This window comes from Phodopus roborovskii, unplaced genomic scaffold, assembly GCF_943737965.1.
Source record: "Phodopus roborovskii unplaced genomic scaffold, PHOROB, whole genome shotgun sequence".
NCBI classification, from domain to species: Eukaryota; Metazoa; Chordata; class Mammalia; order Rodentia; family Cricetidae; genus Phodopus; species Phodopus roborovskii.
Window position 1 is genome coordinate 57,932,498 of NW_026126480.1, and position 18,938 is coordinate 57,951,435.

The following is an 18,938-nucleotide window of genomic DNA, read 5'->3' on the forward strand; positions in this document are numbered from 1 at the left end:
CTGGGGCCACGGTGTGTAGGACTGAGTGGGCAGCTCTTCCTAAGCAGCTGGGTCTTTTGTATTGTAGGAATTGCTTCCCCTACAATGCCCTCTTGTGGCAAATCTGTGCTGTACAGACAAGTGTAGGTTAGAATGAGTGAGTCATCTCGCATATTACATGTCTGTCCTGGTGGTAGAGGTTCAAGTGCCTAAGGAAAAGTAGGAAGCCAAAACCAGTACCAGAAGCAGCTTCTGTCCATATACTGACCACCATGACAGGCAGTGGCACACAGCTTAATGAGGCTTTTCAAAGAGATATTCCAGATCTGGGGCCCGCAGTCTCTGCTCTTTGTTTTTGTTTTTGGTGAACTCTCGCAGCAGTTCCATGACTTCATTCTCAAATATTTCTGGAGCTGGTTTTGCTTCTGCAACAGAAGGGTGGGCAGAAAGAATTGTACCATGTCAATGCTCATATGAAAAACTTGGGAGCTACAAAGCTGTGTACAGTACTCATGCCTGTAGAGGCCCAGCACTTATGAAGCTAAGGTAAGATGATTGCTGCAAGTTCAAGACCAGCCTGGGTCACAGAGTGAGCTTCAGGCTAGCCTGGGCTAGAGTAAAACCCTATCTCCAAAAACAGAAACAGAGGCTGAAGATGGCTCATCCGGTACGCGTGCTTTTGCTCTTAAAGTGGACTTGAGATCACTTCCCAAACACCCATATCAGGCTGCTCACCGTTACCTGTGAGTCCAACTCCAAGAGATTCCATGGCCTCTTCTGGCCACCCACAGGCACCCATACATCAATAAAACTAAAAAAGTAAATTTTAAGGGCCAGCTCAAAGGCTCAATAAGTAGACACTTGCCACCAAGCATAATAACTTGAGTTCAAACCCTGGATCCCACATGGTAGAAGGAAAACCAATTCCCACAAGTTATCCTCTGACCTCTTTCTTACACACACACACACACACACACACACACACACACACACACACACACACAATTTTTAAAGGAAAAGTACATTTCTTTTTAAAATCTAAAAGCAAACAACAACAAAGAACAAGTTGAAACTCTGGCAATAGCCAAGAACCACAGATGGACAAATGGACCATGGGCCATCACCATTCTTCCTTCAAATACTCTAGGCTATACCAGGGTTGGTAGACTGTGTTGGCCTATACTTGTAACTAGTTTTGTTAGCATAGCTGCTCTCCTTTGCTTGCTATGCTCCAGGTTACTTTGTATTACAATGGCAGAGCTGAGGGATGACAACAGAGCTCATATGGCCTCATGACTAAAATATATACTATCTGATACTTAATGAACAAATCTGATGACCCTTTGCTTGTGCAATCTTGACTATACTGCTTTGCATTTAGTCTCAATTGTCTTCTGAGTACAGAGTAATTTCCCCCTTACCTTTGGTTTCAACATCCACAGTTATCACTTAGCTTGGTTCCTCCACAATTTGATAATATAAAGTGCAAAATTGGTAGAGCCAACAGCTATGACTCCATTCCATCTTGATGTAAGATCAGAGTTGAAACTAAACTCGTTTTCCTCAAGGCCAAATAACAGGATGGTGTGGTCAAGGGCATCGCTACTAAATGTTTTGCCACTCAAGACCAAATAAGAGGATGTTTGACTAAAGGTGTGGTTACTAGATTGAGAATTAATGGAGTAATTACACTTGATTGTTTCTTGTATCATGGTTAGGAAGTCTTTTACCCTCCCTTTTGCTTTAGGTATAAAAGGGCTATGAGAAATAAATTTGGAGCTGCTACAGTACTCATTGAGAGACTTCCCAACTCTATCTTCTGTCTTTTGTATCTTTCTTTTTGTCTCATTCACCTTTTCAGGCATGTACAACCGGTCGACTGGTCCCAACAAAATCCCAGAAATAATTCGTGAATTTTAAACTGTATGTTATTCTTAATAGGCCGATGAAACCTTATACTATCCTGCTCTGTCCACTTTGTATATGAATTATCCCTTGTCCTTTATATCTACACTGTATATGCTACCCATGCATTAGTCATTTAGACACCTTAGTTTTGAGAATATAATGAATGTTGAACTATTGCAGGCTTATGTTCAAGTGACCACATTCTTTGCTTTTGTTTGTTTTTGAGACAGGATCTCACTATACAGCTCTATCTTTCCTGGAACCTACTATGTAGACCAAGCTGGTCTTGAACTTGGAGATCCACCTGCCTCTGCCTCCTGAGTGCTGGGATTAAAGGCATAAACCACTATGTCTAGCTATGTAATCCTATTTTTTAATTCAATAACAGACCCAAAGCACAAGAGTAGTGATACAAAGAAAGTATTGGGGCACTGAAATGGGCAGACAGGTTAATTCTGGTACTGTGTGGCAGGTAACACTGCAGGGAATATGGGGGAAAGCATGGGCTATAAAGGGCTTGAGATCATCCAATTTAGGAATCCTCTGAGGATTTTATAATGAATTCCCTACAAATAAAGGGAGACAATAGTATTGTTTCCACTTTTATTCTTTTGTTTTGTGGTGCTGGAGACTGAACCCAGGTGGAGCCTCACAAATGCTCTTGTAAGTGTTCTGCCATTGAGCTCCATTTCCAGCCCTCCTATTCTAAGCTATAAAGCCCCAAAACAAAGCTCTGCTTCTTCTCTTTATCAGTTAGGGACCCTTGGGAGTAAGTGACAGAAATTAGCTATAGTAAACTTAAGCAAATGGGGATTTTTTTTTTTTTTTTAGAGAAATGAGAAGTCCATAGTATAAACATAAACTTGCCTAATGAGATGTGAATGGGCAGGCAAAGGGGCAATAAGACAAAAAACAAAAGTCCCAGTCTTTCCACACTAGAGATACTTGTTTAAGATGCCAATTATAGCAAAGCCATCCACCAGCAAAGCTTAGGTGACAAGCTCCAGAAAGCTAAATAAAATGCTAGGAGGAATCCCTTCAATCCAAGACAGATTCTGTCAACCCAGAGCCTGGCACCGAGTGAGTGATCTGGGGGTTTTGTTGTATTTTGGACTTGGGGGTTAAAATTTTTTTCTTAACATTTATTTTTATGTGTATTTTGCCTGCAGTTATATATGTGTACTATATGCATGACTGGTGCCAGCAAAGGCCAAAGAAGGCATCGGATCTTCAGGATTTGGAATTATAGCCATTTGTAAGCAATCATGTGAATGCTTAAAACCAAACCTAGATTTTTCTGTAAGAATAGCAAGTGCTCTTAATCATGAAGCCCTCTCCCCACTCCATTTTATTTTTAAAAATTGTGTGCATGTGTGTGCGTGCGATGTGTATGCGGGTAGGCACAGGCATACTAGAATATGACCATGGAAGTTGGTTCTCTCCTCTCACCTTGTTTCTATGCTGGATGTTCCAGGCTGGCTGCCCTCTAGCTTCCAGAGGATTTGCTGTAAGAGTGCTTCCATTACAGATATGTACTACTTGGATGTGGTGGTGTGAGCATGCAATTCTAGCATAAAAACAAATGGGTTTCTGTTGAGTTCAGGGCCAACCTGGTCTACACCAGACATGCCCTGATGGAGTCTGGTCTCAGAGTGGGAAGCCAGAAGGAGAGCACAGTCCGTGTGGTCAATGAACACGAAGCTCAACCAGGGTCCTCTCTTGGAAGGAACACAGGTAAATCTGTAACTGAGAGTGGGGAAATCAATCTTGTCTCTCACATGGGCCAGAAGAGTCACAGGAAAAAAAGAAGAAAGAAAAACAGACATGTAGGCCTGAGTGTGGGACAGTATCACTGATCAATCCTGCTTCTAAGAGCCAGGCCATAGGGGTTGCCTGAGACCAAGGTTGGACAAGGAAAAGAGAGAACTAGCAAGGCCAAGCGGAAGACACAGGAATCTAGCAGTGAAGGCCAGAGCATGCAAAAAGAATCCCCTTGAGGCCCAGAAATACAGGAAGGCTGAAGGCTGGGAATGATATAGAAACACTGAAAACATTCTTTAGAAACAATTGCTGCTCTGAGCACACCATTGCATGGTGCTGCTGAGGTCCTGAACATAAACAAAGCAAAATCATAACCCAGACTGAGCTTAACTGCCAAGCTCACAAACTTGATTCCCTACACTATCAGCCTATATGATGCCCGGCCCCTCACGACATAGACACTATGTACCTTGCTCTCCAATGTCTACCATTCAGTTAGACATGGGTGTGTTGGCATATACCTATAACCCTACTATTGGCAAAACTGAGGCAAAAAAATCAAGAATTTAAAACCAAAGCCAGGTGAGGTAGAGCTTGCCTTTAATCCCAGTACTGAAGGAAGAAGTGAGCAGATCTCTGTAGTTCCAGGACAGCCAGTGCTACACAGTGAGACCCTGTCTCAAAAGGGGAAAAAAAAAAAAAAAAAAAGGTTTTGAAGCCAGCCTAGGATACACAATGAGAATAATGAGAATCAATCTCAAAAAGCTAACAAAGGGCTCAGGAAATGCCCAGCAAGTAAAGCTCTTAGCATGTAAATATGAGGGCCCATGTTAGAATGTCCAGGACTCACATAAAGCCAACATGAAAGTGCACATATGTAATCCCAATGCTCCTCTAACAAGACAGGAGAATTCCTGGAAGCACCTAACAAACTAAACAAGGCCGTTTGCCATGCTTGAATTCCATTCCTGAAACCTATGTAAAGGTAAAAGAGAACTACCTTCACATTCAGACCTCCACACATGCACTGTAACACATACACACACATACACACACACACACACACACACACACACACACACAATCTCTCTTTCTCTCTCTAAATTTTTTTAAAGCTAACAACAAGACTATGATGCAGGGACTGAGGAATGGCTCAGCAGTTAAGAGTATGTACATACTGCTTTGAACTCAGAAGTCCTGAATTTGATTCCAGCCCCTAAGTCAGGTGGCTCATAACCACTTGTATTCCTGCACCAGAGATCCAATGCCTTTATTCCACTGACACACCTGCACTCACATGGGGCATAGACACACATACATACACATGATGAAAAATAAAATAAATCCAGAAGAGGGAAACTACAAGAAAGCAAGCAATAGGAACAGACTCAGGGATAGCTTGTGTCAGGACTCCCAGTAAGAATTTAAAATAATTATTACTAACATCAAAAGCTCCAGTGGAAAAGGCAGGCAAAGTATAAGAACAGATGAAGAATTCCAGCAGGGAGAAAGTCTAAATGTCATGTGGAAATGCTAAAAATAAGATCACAGCAGCAGCAATGAAAAATGACTTCAAGAGGCTCATCATGACATCTGACACAATTGAAGAATCAGTGAAAAGGAGGCCAAGAGACGCTGCCAAATACAAAGGACCCAAGCCGATTCACAAAGAGAGAAGCACATACAGCAGATACCAAGAACTGTGGACACAAGTTTTCAAAGTGCAACCAGAACTGCAAAAGGAAAAGAGAGCATGAAGGAGACTGAAGACTGTTCTAATAATAGAAGACATGAAAACCCAGACCCAACATGTCAGAGAACTCCAGACAGAATAAATACGCAAATACACCTAAACACAGTGCTATAGTTAGGGTGGGAAATGGCCCTCCAAGGACAATGTCCCCTGTGCGTCCCCAGCATGGTGCTATTGGGAGGCAGTGGAAACCTTGGTGGTCCTAGGGAGTATTCTAGTCATTGAGGATACACTCTCAAAGGAGATGACAGGATCCAGCCCCTCCCTCCCTTCCCTGCCCTCCTCACACCTGACACATGCTTCCTGGCCACCAAATGGACACAGCTTATCAGGCACTTGCTGCTGCCATGTGCTGCTTCACCTACATACCTCAGTTCTCCAGCACTGGGGTCCACAAAACCGTGCATCAAATAACCCTTTTCTAAACTGGGCATGGCGGCATGTGTCTGTAATTCTACCTACTCAGGAGGTTGAAGCATGAAGTTTAGTGGAGGCCCAGGAGTTTGGGGCCAGCCTGGGCAGCACAGCAAGAGCTTATCTCTTAAAGAATAATTTAAAAATATCTTTTTATTTTAGTTTTGGATTTATTTATTTATTTTATGGGTGTGAGGGTTATGCTTCTGTGTACATGTATGTGTACCATATGTATGCCTGGTACCCACGAAGGCCAGAAGTGGGTGCCAGAACCCTTGGAACTAGAGTTACATACATACTGACAGCCTGGCAAAAGAGGAAGCCTTAAGAAAGTACTGAAAAGCAAACAAACCTGTGAGCCTTCAGTTCCACACCCAAGGCAGAGAATTCAAATTTGTGCTACAAGTAATAATAAAGGAAGTTCAGCAGAGGAACTATGGCAGGATAGGAACAGAGATTTATATAAAGGAACAACCATCACTAGAAATTGCCAAAATTAATGAGGGCAGAACATATATTTTGAATTATTTTCCTTTGTTGCCTACAGTAAAACAGGAGAAATGTGTTCCAGGCTTAGAGTAAAGGTCGAAGTAAAAGAATGAGCACAGCACAAAAGCTGAGGCCAGCGGGGTGGGGGTGGGGAGGCACTCTGCTGTAAAGGCTACATATTATACATGCACCTCACAGGTCTTCAAATCAGACTCTGACTAATTAAAGCTGTATACTGTGAACCCAGGAGCAATCGTTAAAAACCTAAAAGGACATAAATAACCCAAGAGTGGCAACAACCACCCCCCCACACACAAACAAATAAGAGATAAAAAGCAGATGGAAGAAACAATGAACAACCAAAAAATGTTAACATTTAATTCAAACACATTGAGAATTTAGTAAATATGAAAGGTCTAGACCCACTTGTGAAAGGCAGAGACCATCAGATTGGATAAAAAAGAAAGACTCTGTATTCTGTCTACATAAAAACTCAATTTAGATAGGAAGACAAAGATAGTCTGTCATTTTAGAATACAAGCACTCCAGCTGGTATGGCAGGGGTAAGTCAGGTAACTGGGAGTATGAGGGATGACTCCATTGCTCAGGCAAAGCCAAAGGAAACTGGCTGCTGGCAGATCAGTTCTCCAATGTAAGGAAACAAATTCTTAGGGGAAAAAAAGTCAATGAGCTCAGAACTAGATTCTTCCCCAGAGTCTCCACATGAAACACAGCACACTTGACTCACTGATTTCAGTGTGAGATCTGAGCAGAGCTTTTGACCCACAAAAATATATGTGGCTTCAAGTTTAGTAAACTTGTGGTAATTGTTTACAAAGCAAGAGGAAAACAATCCAAACAGGAAGCTATACAGTTGTCAAAAGAAATACAAAAGTTCAGCAAGCTGGCTTAGTTGGTCAAGGGCGCTTGCCAGCACACCCTAGGACCTGAGTTCAATCCCTGGAACCTACAAGTAGAAGCAGAGAATCAACTCCTACAAGTTGTCCTTTGACCTCCACATGCACACTGTGCTATGCAGCTGCACCTCCTCCACAGACACAAAAATAAATGCTTTTTAAAAAAAGCTAGAGTGTCTACACTAACAGTTACCCCAAAGCAAGTATCAGTAACTGATAGAACAGGCACTCAGAAAATGAAAACCATGGAGAATACATCATCAACCTCCTTGTCCCATTTGTCATTTATAGAATGATCTGCCCACAAGAACAAAAGACACACTTTCAAGTGTATATGGAATATTTACTAAAGTACTTGTATTTCAGGGCTGAAAGCAAAATTCAACAAACTCTAACAAATTTCCAAATACTTGAAACTTAAACATACTTTGGAATAATTCATGGGCTGAACAGGATCATGAGAGGAATTTGGTTGGGGGTCACCACAACATGAGGAACTGTATTAAAGGGTCACAGCATTAGGAAGGGTGAGAAGCACTGGCACAGAGAGACTGAATGTTTATGGTGGAAAAGAAGATCTCTGATAAGCTTAGCTTCTACTTCAAACAACTGGGAAATGCCAATCACACTTAAGACAAGAAGAACATGAGCAACAACAGAAACCAATGGGACTGAAAAGTGGAAAAAACAGAAAATACCAATGATATAAAAAGATAAGGGAAAAAAATGACATCAATGGCAACTTTGGCAATATTGACCAAAACATAGGGGAGGGGAGATAAAATACAAATTACCAATAACAGATATAAAAGATACCTATTATTATTTATTTTCAGGGGAGGGTGAGGTCTTACTAGGTAGATCTGGCTCTCCAGGGACTCACTATGTAGTCTATGCTGGCCTCAAACTCACAGAGATCTACCTGCTTCTGCCTCCCAAGTACTGTGATTAGAGTATGTAATACTATGCCTGGCTTATTATTTATTTTAGTAATTGTGTGTGGTGATATTTTATTTATGATCTAACAAATAAAGTTTGCCTGAAGATCAGAGTACAAAGTTAGCCATAGAGGCCAGACTGTGGTAGCATAGTAAGAAATTTAATTACATATTTATGGAAGATGTAACACCAATTCTACATATATTCTCCAGAAAATGGAAAAGGGCACTTCACAACCTGATCAAAACCAGTGAGAAGTTATGAAATATTATATACCAATATTCATGGAGACAAAAGATCTTGAACTGTAAATAAATCAAGACTCTCTAGTGTTAATTTTGGGGTATAAGGCTGGTACAGGATTTGAAAGCCAAATAACTTACATTAATAAACTTGGGTGGGAGAGTCACTTTACCAAAGAAAAGAAATGAAGATACCCGGGGTGGTTTGAAAGAAGATGGCCTCCAAAGGGAGTGGCATTATTAGGAAGTGTGGCCTTGTTGGAGCATGTGTGGTCTTGTTGGAGGACGTATGTCACTGTGGAGGTGGACTTTGAGGTCTCACATATGCTCAAGCCATGCCCATTGAGACAGACCACTTCTTGTTGCCTGCAAAACGCAGGACTCTCAGCTACTTTGCCAGAACCAATTTGCCTACAACATCACCATGTTCCACCATGATGATGATGATGGACTGAACTTCTGAAACTGTAAGCTGCATCCCAATGAAATGTTTTCCTTTATAAGAGTTGCCATGGTCATGGTGTCTCTTCACAGCAACCTAAGACAATACCATTCAAGATTCCAAATGATGGAGGCAACCAACAGCCCTACCTATCTATGACATCTCTGAATCAAAACAACCAGCATGGCATGATAACTATAATGGTGCAATAATGTTGTGCATACCGTGTACCTTAGCACTAACCAACAGGAATTAAGACATGCTCAATAAGAAGGAAACCATGCCTGGCACTAGAAACATAGCCAATCACCCAGGGGTAGTGAAATCATAGATCTTGGAAAACTTTTAACTGTCATTTCACTAAACTAGCATAATCCTAACTACCTTCTAAATATCTGTCCGTATGCTTACAGAAACAGTAGGTCTCATGCTCCACCAAGTAAATCTCTCTTTGCGACAGACAGGGACCATTACATAAAATCAAAATGGAATTGTGGAGCCCAGTGCCAACTACAACACAATGCCTGTACCTAAGATTCAGGGATCACTGTGGAAGAGGGGGCAGGAAGATTGCAAAAGCCAGAGAAACAATGAATTTGCTATTATTTTTCCTAGCAATGTCAAAAGCTGTCACCAACATGGCTGTCATGTTGACAATACCAAGTGTGGTAGTTTAAATGTAATTGGGCCCCATAAGCTCATAGGGAGTGGCGCTATTAGGAGGGTGGCTTTGTTGGAGTGGGTATGGTGCTACTGAAGAAAGTGTGTCACTGTGGGGGTAGGCACTGAGGTTTCCTATGCTCAGAATATGCCCAGTATCTCAGCTGACTTCCTGTTGCCTGCTACTTCTCCAGCACCATGTCTGCCCGTACAATGCCATGCTATGCTCCCCACCATGATGATAATGGACTGAACCTCTAAAACTTAAATGAGCTACCCTAATTAATTTTTTTTTTCATTTCTAAGAGTTGCCATGGTCATGGTGTGTCTTCACAGCAATAAAAACCCTAACATAGAAGTTGGTACCAAAACTGGGGTATTGCTGTGATAGGCCTGATCGTGTTCTTGTTTGGAGGAATCTGGGCTTTGGTACTTTGGGTTAGGAAAGCAGTGGAATGAATGCTTTAAGTGTGGCTTAATAGGTCATACTAGTAAGAATATGGAAGACAGTGGTGCTGAATGTGATTTGATCAACTATGAGGATCAAGAGGTTTCAGAGAAGAATGTTAGTATGTGGCCTGGAGACTAATTTTGTGATGCTTTGGTGAAGAAAGTGGCTGCTTTTTGCCCTTGTTTGAAGAGTCTGCCTGAGGCTAAAGTTGGCAGAGGAAATCTCAGAACAACAGTGTAGACTCTGTTGTGTGGTTGTTAATGTTAACTCTGATAAAGATTTATGATGAAAAGGAGCAAGCTGAGCAAGGGAAAATATTTGAGGAGAAAAAGAGCACCAGAAAGTGGAATAGAGCTAAACTCCGTGTTCAAGGAGATAAATGGATTAAAAGATGGAATAAAGGGAGTGGTGACCTCAGGGTAAGATCCTACCCAGCTAAGTTTCCGACCTGTGAAAAGGAATTAAAGACAAGGTTATTAGAGTTGGGTGTGATGGTGCACATACTAGAAAGGCAGGGGCTGTCAGATCTCTGAGTTTGAGGCCAGTCTGGTCTACAGAGCACGTTTTAGGACAGCGAAGCATAGGCAGTGGGAAACAAAGTTGGTAAAGATGTAATTGAACAAGGGGACCTGTTCCAGCCCCAGCAAGCAGCAGAACTTGGCAGCTTCGGCTACATGGTTCTGGTTTTAGAGTTAAGGATAGAAGAAACAGGTTACAGAATTTCCCCCTGTGCCTAAGGAAAGCCACTGAGGCCAGGCATGTGTCAGGGATGTCCCTGAATGAAGGACTTGAAAAGCCACTGCATAAAGCAGAGGTGAACCCTGGATTACCTTGGAGACTCCAAGATGTTAGACACGCCAGAGTCACGGGATACCTGCCTAGGAGAGCTGCTAACAGGGAGGGGAAGCAGCCCAAGAGGAAGAAGTGTGTTGCAGTCAACAAAGCTGAATGGAGTTGGAAAGCTGAAGACTGTTTTAACATCAGACATGGAGATACAAAGTTTGGAGTTGCCCAGCTGGTTTTCGGTCTTGCTTTGGTTTAGTAATTCCTCACTATGATCCCTTCCCTATGTTTTGGAATGGTATTGTATATTCTGTGCCATTTATGTTAGAAGAATGTGATCTGTTTATTTTGATTTTTATAGGGAATTATAGTTATGGGATCACATGAATTTCAGAAGAGACTTTGAACTTTAAACACTATTGAGCCTGTGATAGACTATGGGGACTTTTGAAGTTGAACTAAATGTATTTTGCATTATGATATTGTTACAAGCTTATAGGGGTCAGGGAGTGGAATGTGGTAATTTGAATGTAATTGGCCCCCATAAGATCATAGGAAGTGGCACTATTAGGAGGTATGGCCTTGTTGGAAGAAATGTGTCACTATAGGAGCAAGCTTTGAGGCTTCCTATGTTCAGGTATGATACGACCCAATGTGTTAGTTGATTTCCTGTTGCCTATAAGACATATAATTCTTAGCTACTTCTCCAGCATCATGTCTGCCTACATGCCACCCATGTTCCCTTCCATGATGACAATGGACTGAACCTATGAAACTGTAAGTAAGCCACCCCAATTAAATGTTTTCTTTTATAAGAGTTGGTATGGTCATGGTGTCTCCTTCACAGCAATAGAAACCCTAAAACGCCAAGTGTCCCTTCATAATTTGTCCTTAGCAATCACTGGTATCTATTGTCTCTGTTTTTCTGCCTTTCTCAGAATATCATAAAAATGTAAGCACACAGAAGGTACTCCTGAATCTTAGCATAAGCAGTGGAAACTATGGCCAGTTGCCTATTTTTGTAATGGCTCATATGCAAAGAATGACTTTATTTTATTTTTTATTTTGAGATAGTGTCTCATTAGGTAGCCTTGGCTGGCCTCAAACTCAGTGATCAACTGCCTCTGCCTCCCACGTCCTGGGATTAAAGGTATGCACCACCATGCCCAGCAAGAATGATTTCTAAAAATTAAGAGGGGAAAAACCGAAAAAGGATAATACTTCATGATTGGAAAGTATATGAAGTTCAAATCCAATGTCCATAAGTGACATTCTATTGAGACACAGGTACACTCATTTGTAGACCTGCATGTAGAAAGCATGTTACAGACACGGTTACAGTTATGAGAGGACATATGGCTTGCAGTACCTAAAATATTTACTGTCTAGCCCATATGGATAAAGTATGGTATAAAAGTAAACATATTCACAATCCAATGATTCTTCTGGGTATTTATCCAAGAAAACCTAAAATCTGTACACAAATGTTTATGGTGGCTTTGGTCGTAATTGCCTACAACTGAAAACACTGAAATCCCTCTACTGGTCAATAAATAAACTGTGGTATAACCCTCACACTGGAATATTATTGAACAAACAAAAGAAGGAACTACTGACTCAAGCAACAAAGATCAATCTCAAATGCCTTATGCTAAGCCAGCATCAAACTTGTTCTACATAAAATCAGATAGTAAATATAACCAAATAAGCATCTAGGCTCCTATTTTTAAAAAGGATCTACTTTATCTTTAATTGTAATTGTGTGAGTATGAACATGCCCATAAAAGGGCAGAGACTTTTGATTCTGTGGAACTGAAGTTACAGGAAGTTATGAACAGGCAGTCTGTTAATATATAGTATAAGATGGCCATTACACTAACATGAAACTGTTTAAGTCACAGAAAATTCAGAAAGTTCGGAGGGCCCCTGAGAAAGTCAATCTTCATTATGCCTGGGCCTGCAATTCAAAAGTGCTTGATTTATTTGCAGCCTCTGCTCCTACTTCCTTAAACCTTCCCTTTTCTGAGCCCTCACCGCCCCCCTCCCCCCAGGACGAAGGTAGACTTGGACAGAAGCCCTCCATCTTTACATTAAGCTGACTTTCAGAATAAAAAGTCATCATTCTGACTAGGGATGGTGGCATATGTCTACATTCCAACATTCTGTAAGTTCAGCTCTGAGAAGACTGGGATGAAAAGATCATGAATTCAAAGCCAAACTGGGCCACACTTTGAGTTCACTGTCTGTCTCAAAACAAAGCAAGTGCCTTGCCATTATTCCCAACACTCTCGGGGCAGAAGCAGGCAGATCTCTGTGAATTCAAGGCCAACTTGGTCTAGATAGCAAGTTCCAGGCCAACCTGGGCTACACAGTGAGATGCTGTCTCAAAAGATAAGCAACCCAAAAATATTGCTGCCTTTAGTTTGATGCCTTTATCTTTCAACTAAACTGGCTTGTCCTACAGAAAGCAGCCCAGAACATTTCACCCTGTTCTCAACCTATTCTTCAGCCTTCCCTTTGGCCCTATGAGTTTCACATGCTTTACTACATTCCCTTTTCACCTAAGTCAGAGCATATTCCATCTGTTCACAAAAAAAAAAAAAAAAAAAAAAAAAAAACAAACACACACACACACACACACACACACACAAAAAAAAAAAAAAAAAAAACTGGACTGAGAGCAGGCCTGATGACCTTACTTCAATCCCTGAAACCCACAGGGTCAAAGGAGGAAACTAAGTTGTCCTCTGACCTCAATAAATGTACACATGTATGATCACTCACACGTGCACACAAAATAAATAAATAAATGTAAAAAATATTTTTAGAGAAACTGATTAAGCAAATTTTGCATATTCTGGAAGAATTTGAATAGTGTTTAGATTTGGTATCTATTATATAAATAAAAATTATGAAAACAGGGCCTGACTTAGCGGCACACATTTTAATCCTAGCACTGGAGGGGGAGGGAGGTAGGGAACTCTGTTGAGTTCAAAGCTAGCCTGGTCTACATAGAGTTCCAGGACAGCCAGGACTACATAAAAGATTCTGTCTCAAAAAAAAAAAAAAAAAAAAAAAAAAAAAAGGATTGCTAAGATACTATTTCAGACACACAAATAGGCTTGTTATCCTATCATCACAAAACAAAATGCAGCTTATCATATGGAATACCTGTGGCCCAATAGTAAATATCCCAGTCATTGCTAGGCTCATTAATCAGGCGATCGTAGAGGTTCAGCTGCTTCTCTGTCATGTTGTGCAGATATTCTTTAGCAAAGAGGCTGAAAATTAAAAGGAAAATGAGGTTGACAAGACTGCCTTGTCAAAGAGAAGTTAACATCCAGAGCCCTTTTTCCCATTACCTCAGGAGAATGCAGTTCTCCAGCATCCCCCTCTTTCTGCTCTCATAGAGTAGGCGGGCTCTTTTGGTTTCTATGGATTCATCAGTTCTTTCCTGCCATGGAGGCAAAGGGATTTCAATCATGTCTTTTTGAGAATCTGTTGGGCTGCCACCTCTGTAGAATCGTCTGAATGATGTCACACTGAACAAAGGAGACAGCAGGCTGTGCTTTGACAGTACCTGAAACAAACAAACCACACACATCTTTATAAGACAATGATTACTATCACTGCTATTTATTCAACACATAAGACGCATCAGATCTCACTCAGTCCTTCTGCTGATTTTGATCCCTTTATAGTAAACAGAAACCAATGAATCTAAGGTTTAAAGGGGATAGTCACTGAAATAGAACCACAAACGCATATTCATAAGTTGGGCAACACCTCACTCTACAAGACAGAATGAGTATTCCAGGTGTACTGTTAACCAATCTTTCCAGAAATTACCCTAGCAGAAACACATCTCCTTTTGCATTCCTTTAAAACTGTACAATACAGTTGTGTTCCAGTTACTCACCTGTTAAACCCAGAGGATACCTAGATCTCCTAAAAACTACAAACCTAAGAAGGACATAAAACTCTAAGATATAATGAAAAGGGCTGGATGGTGGCTCAGTAAGTAAAGCGCTTGCTATGCAAGCATGAGGACCTGAGTGAAGAACTACATAAGAGCCAAGCATGGCCAGGAATGACACCCTACATCTGTGACCCCAGCACAAGTGGATCCTAGAGGCTCATTTCATTGGTCAGGGAGTCTAGCCAAAACAGAGAGATACTGTCTCAGGAAATAAAGTGAAAATAGAGGAAGACACCTGAAGTTAACTCCTGGTCTCCATACAAGCACTTCCCTCCCTCCCTCCCCTTCCCTCTCTCACATACATACAAGCATATATCACACACAGTTTTTAATAGGAAGGCCTACATCTTCCTTGCCACCAAACCCTTACAATGAAGATAATGACTCAACAATTCAAAGATCTATTCCCTCTATGAGAAGTTGGGAAAACAGGATCTTGCTCCCCAAATAAGTACAAAATCAGTTGCCTATTGGAAGGCTGTGGACTGCACGTGCCACAATCCTGCTTTCCCCAACCCCCACCCCCACCCCCACCCCACAACCATCACCCAAGCACAAAATGATGAGGAGAATATTCCAGCACCAGGCTTCTACCTGGGAGGGAAAGGTAAGACTCCTAGAAGGTCACCTGGTTGAAAGCTGAGGCAAACAAAGGTGATGGTTAGCATCAGCAGCATTCACTTGCCATGGTCCCCACTTCTGCCTTACTGAAGAATGAAAAGAAAAAAAAAATCATAACTCCCAGCTTTTCCTGGGGAAACAGAGTTGGGGTGTCCATCTAATGATCCAGTATCTCAGGGGCTGCCTCTAGAGGCTAGTTTTTGTCTCTCTTGCCTCAGAGCAACAACAGGACACAACCCATTCCAGACACTTAAGGACCATGAGGACCAAGAAGGCTGAGAGGCTTACTTTTAGTACAGAGGAAACTTTACATGGTAGACAAAAATCTAATATCGTTTAGGAGCTTCTTTCCCAGGGCTCAGGGAATAGTGTATGGTTACTGTTCTGGAGCATGGGGTTGGCATTGTCTAAGGGACTGGTGGTTTCTGTTTTGAACAACTTGCAACACTAATACAGCCAGCATATTGTAGAAGTCCTGCAGCCACTGAGGATAAGAGAGCAGAGTAACTAGCTAGGGCATGGTGCCTCATGTCTGCAATCCCAGCACTTGAGAGGCTACAGCAGGGCTACTATGAAACCAAAGGGCTACAGTACCAGATAAACAGAGGGAGGCAAAGATGGGGGAAGGGGACTCTGGACAATTTACAGTGGTTACAATGAAACTATAGCATCACCGACACTAGGGAAGCTACTGATTATGAACTGATAAGGAAGGTAAAGGTGCTTGAGAACCTGAGTTCTATCCCCAAAACACATGCACAGAGAAGAAAGACAGACACATACACACATACAGAGACAGAAACACACACACCATCTTTAAAGAAAAAAAAAAAAAAAAAAAAAAAAAAAAGGATGACTGAAACTTCCAAAATTTGGAAAAAGAAATGGCCATTCAGATTTAAGATGCTCAAGAGACCTCAAGTATCATGAACCTGAGGAACCTAAGGAAGTCCACACCAAGGCATAAATTGCCCAGCAAGTCAGAAATGTGTGTGTAAAAGAAGGACTATGTGAGGGCGCAATGGAAAAGTATATCTGTAAGCCATGGAGTGAGACTATGAGGGAGAATGACTGTGATACCATCTTCACCCTAGACTCCCAGTCTCCAGAACTCTGGGAACAGAAGTTTCTGTTGTAAGGCAGCTCCAGTAAATGAATACAGCATGCCGTGAAAGCTCAGTTTCCTAAGCCACAGCCTAAGTATTATGGACCAGCATCTCTGGGAAAAGGCACTTGAAAATGCATTTTAGGGGCTGGAGAGATGGTTCAGCGGTCATGAGCACTGAATGCTCTTCCAGAGGTGCTGAATTTAATTCCCAACAATCACTCACAACCATCTACAGTGGGATCTGATGCCCTCTTTTGGCATAAAGTTGTACGTCTATATAGAGCACTCATATACATGTTTTAAAAAAAAGGAAATGCATTAAAAATTTTTGTTTGTAAACATGGGTGTATATGTAGACATCAGAGAAATAGCTCAGGTGTCAGTCCTCAACTTCCACCTTGTTTTGAGGCAGGTTCTTTGTTGTTCTCTACTGTGTATGTCAGTCTAGCTGGCCTGTGAGCTTCCAGGGATTTTCTTGTCTCTACCTCCCATCCCATCATAGTGGCACACCAGGCTGGCCTTGAACTTACTAAAGAACCAAAGATGATGACCTTAGATTTCCCATCCTCCTGCCACCAGCTTCAGAGTGCTAAAATTACAGGCACATGCCACTCACTACACTCTGTTGTATGTGACACTAGGGACCAAACCCAGGGCTTTCATGAATGACAGGTTTATAGCAATTTCCTCCAGGATAAAACCTTCAATTTTGAAGGGAAGTTCATTAAAACACAGGATTATGTTGTTGTTGTTACTGGTGTTATTATTCATTATGTAGCCCTAGCTGGCCTGGAACTTGACAGATACATCAAGTTAGTCTTGAACTCAAGAGGCCCTACAGTCTCTGCCTTATGCTACCACACCCAACCAAGACACAGAATGTTCTAAAGAAAGGTAATATAGCCCATTCTACAGTGATGCTCCTTAAGCTCAGGAAGTAAACAACTGAAAGCCTCCAGGAAGACTCTAACCCTAACCAGATACTAACACTAACAAGGCCACTCCCTCCACACATATGACTTCAGCTCCAGGGGATCCAACACCCTTTTCAATGTCAGTGGATAGCTATACTAACAAGTGTATGTGAGTAAATGTACTACACACACACACCCTTAAAAAAAATCTTCAAAAAAAGTATACTCTATAGCATCTACACCCTGAACATAAGAAATAAAGCTTCTGTACGCAGTTAAAATTATCAATTTAAAATACCACAAAGAAAATTCCTGTAAAGGAACTCTAAAGAAAATGAGATTGCTGGGGCTAGAGATAGCTCTGCAGTTAAGAGCATTTACTGTTCTTAAATAGGACTAGGGTTCAGTTCCAACACCCACAGCAGGTGGCTCATACCCACCTGTAACTCCAATTCTAGAAACTCCAACAACCTCTTCTGGCCTTCATGGGCACCTACACACACAGTAAAACATAAACTCATGAAACACACTCATATGTACACATATGTACATTTTTTTTTAACCTTTTTGGTTTTTGTTTCTTTTCTGAGACAGGGTTTCTCTGTGTAGCTTTGGAGCCTGTCCTGGAACTCCCTCTGCAGACCAGGCTGATCTCAACTCCCAGAGATCCGCCTGCCTCTGCCTCCCAAGCGCTGGGATTAAAGACGTGTGCCACTAACGCCGGGCTATATTTTTTTAATCTTAAAAATTAAGAAAGAAAAGAAAATGAAATTCCTTAGCATGCCAAGGCCCTGGATTGGGGGCTTAGCACAAAAAACAAAACTGTCAGATGAAATAAAGAACATTATATAGTATTAAGAAGAGTTAGTAGGAAGATATAGCATTCATAACTAATATTAGAGAACTCAAATATATGAAACAGACACTGAGAACTGAGAGATTTCAATGCTACACTTTCAATACAGTCCCACCCAGGTGGGACTGAGTCGGGGGTTTCAGTACTAGACAACTAGACCACTATAAGCTAAGTTTATCTAATATTAAGACCAACTATAAGGGGGTTGAAGTCACTGAAGACTTTAAGAATAGGAGCTAGAAGTGGGCTTTTGGAGGAGGTTCGGTAACTGTGCCTGGGGACTTAGTAAGATCTGAGATGTCTCGCACGATGACTAACCACTTAACCACATGTTACCAAGTACTCTCACTCGAGCACACCATGGGCTCAGCAAGAATGAGAAATGACCTGCATGTCCAGCGCCTGCGTGTGCCTTGCCTTGAGGGGATCTTTCCCTGGGCTGTGGGGTAATTGAACAGTCTCCACGACAAGGAGGAGGACGAAAGTGTCCTAGCTGCTGCCCGCCCCGAACCTTAAATCTTCGGCTCTCTCACCCGCGACAGCGTCGGGATCAAGGTGACCACCGCCATTTCTCCCCACAGCACCGGAAGCTGGCCACGGGGCCACTTCCGGGAACTCCCGGCGGTCTATCTGCGAACTTCACGAGTGGAGGTGGACCTCTCCAGTGGAGCTGGAGCTCAAGCCGGAAGGCGCGTCCCAGCGTATGGCGGAAGTAGCGGTGC

At 41.9% G+C, this 18,938-nt stretch overlaps 1 protein-coding gene across 1 annotated transcript; it reads right to left on the reverse strand.

Annotated features, from left to right (window-relative positions):
* Positions 1–213: 213 nt before the first annotated feature.
* Sdhaf2 (succinate dehydrogenase complex assembly factor 2) lies at positions 214–18,915 on the reverse strand. The gene is made up of 4 exons (XM_051193941.1): positions 18,750–18,915; positions 14,101–14,318; positions 13,910–14,019; positions 214–404 (listed from the first exon to the last, which is right to left on the reverse strand). The coding sequence occupies exons 1-4, from the start codon at positions 18,783–18,785 to the stop codon at positions 274–276; spliced, it is 495 nt and encodes a 164-aa protein (XP_051049898.1). The 5' UTR covers positions 18,786–18,915; the 3' UTR covers positions 214–273.
* Positions 18,916–18,938: the final 23 nt, after the last annotated feature.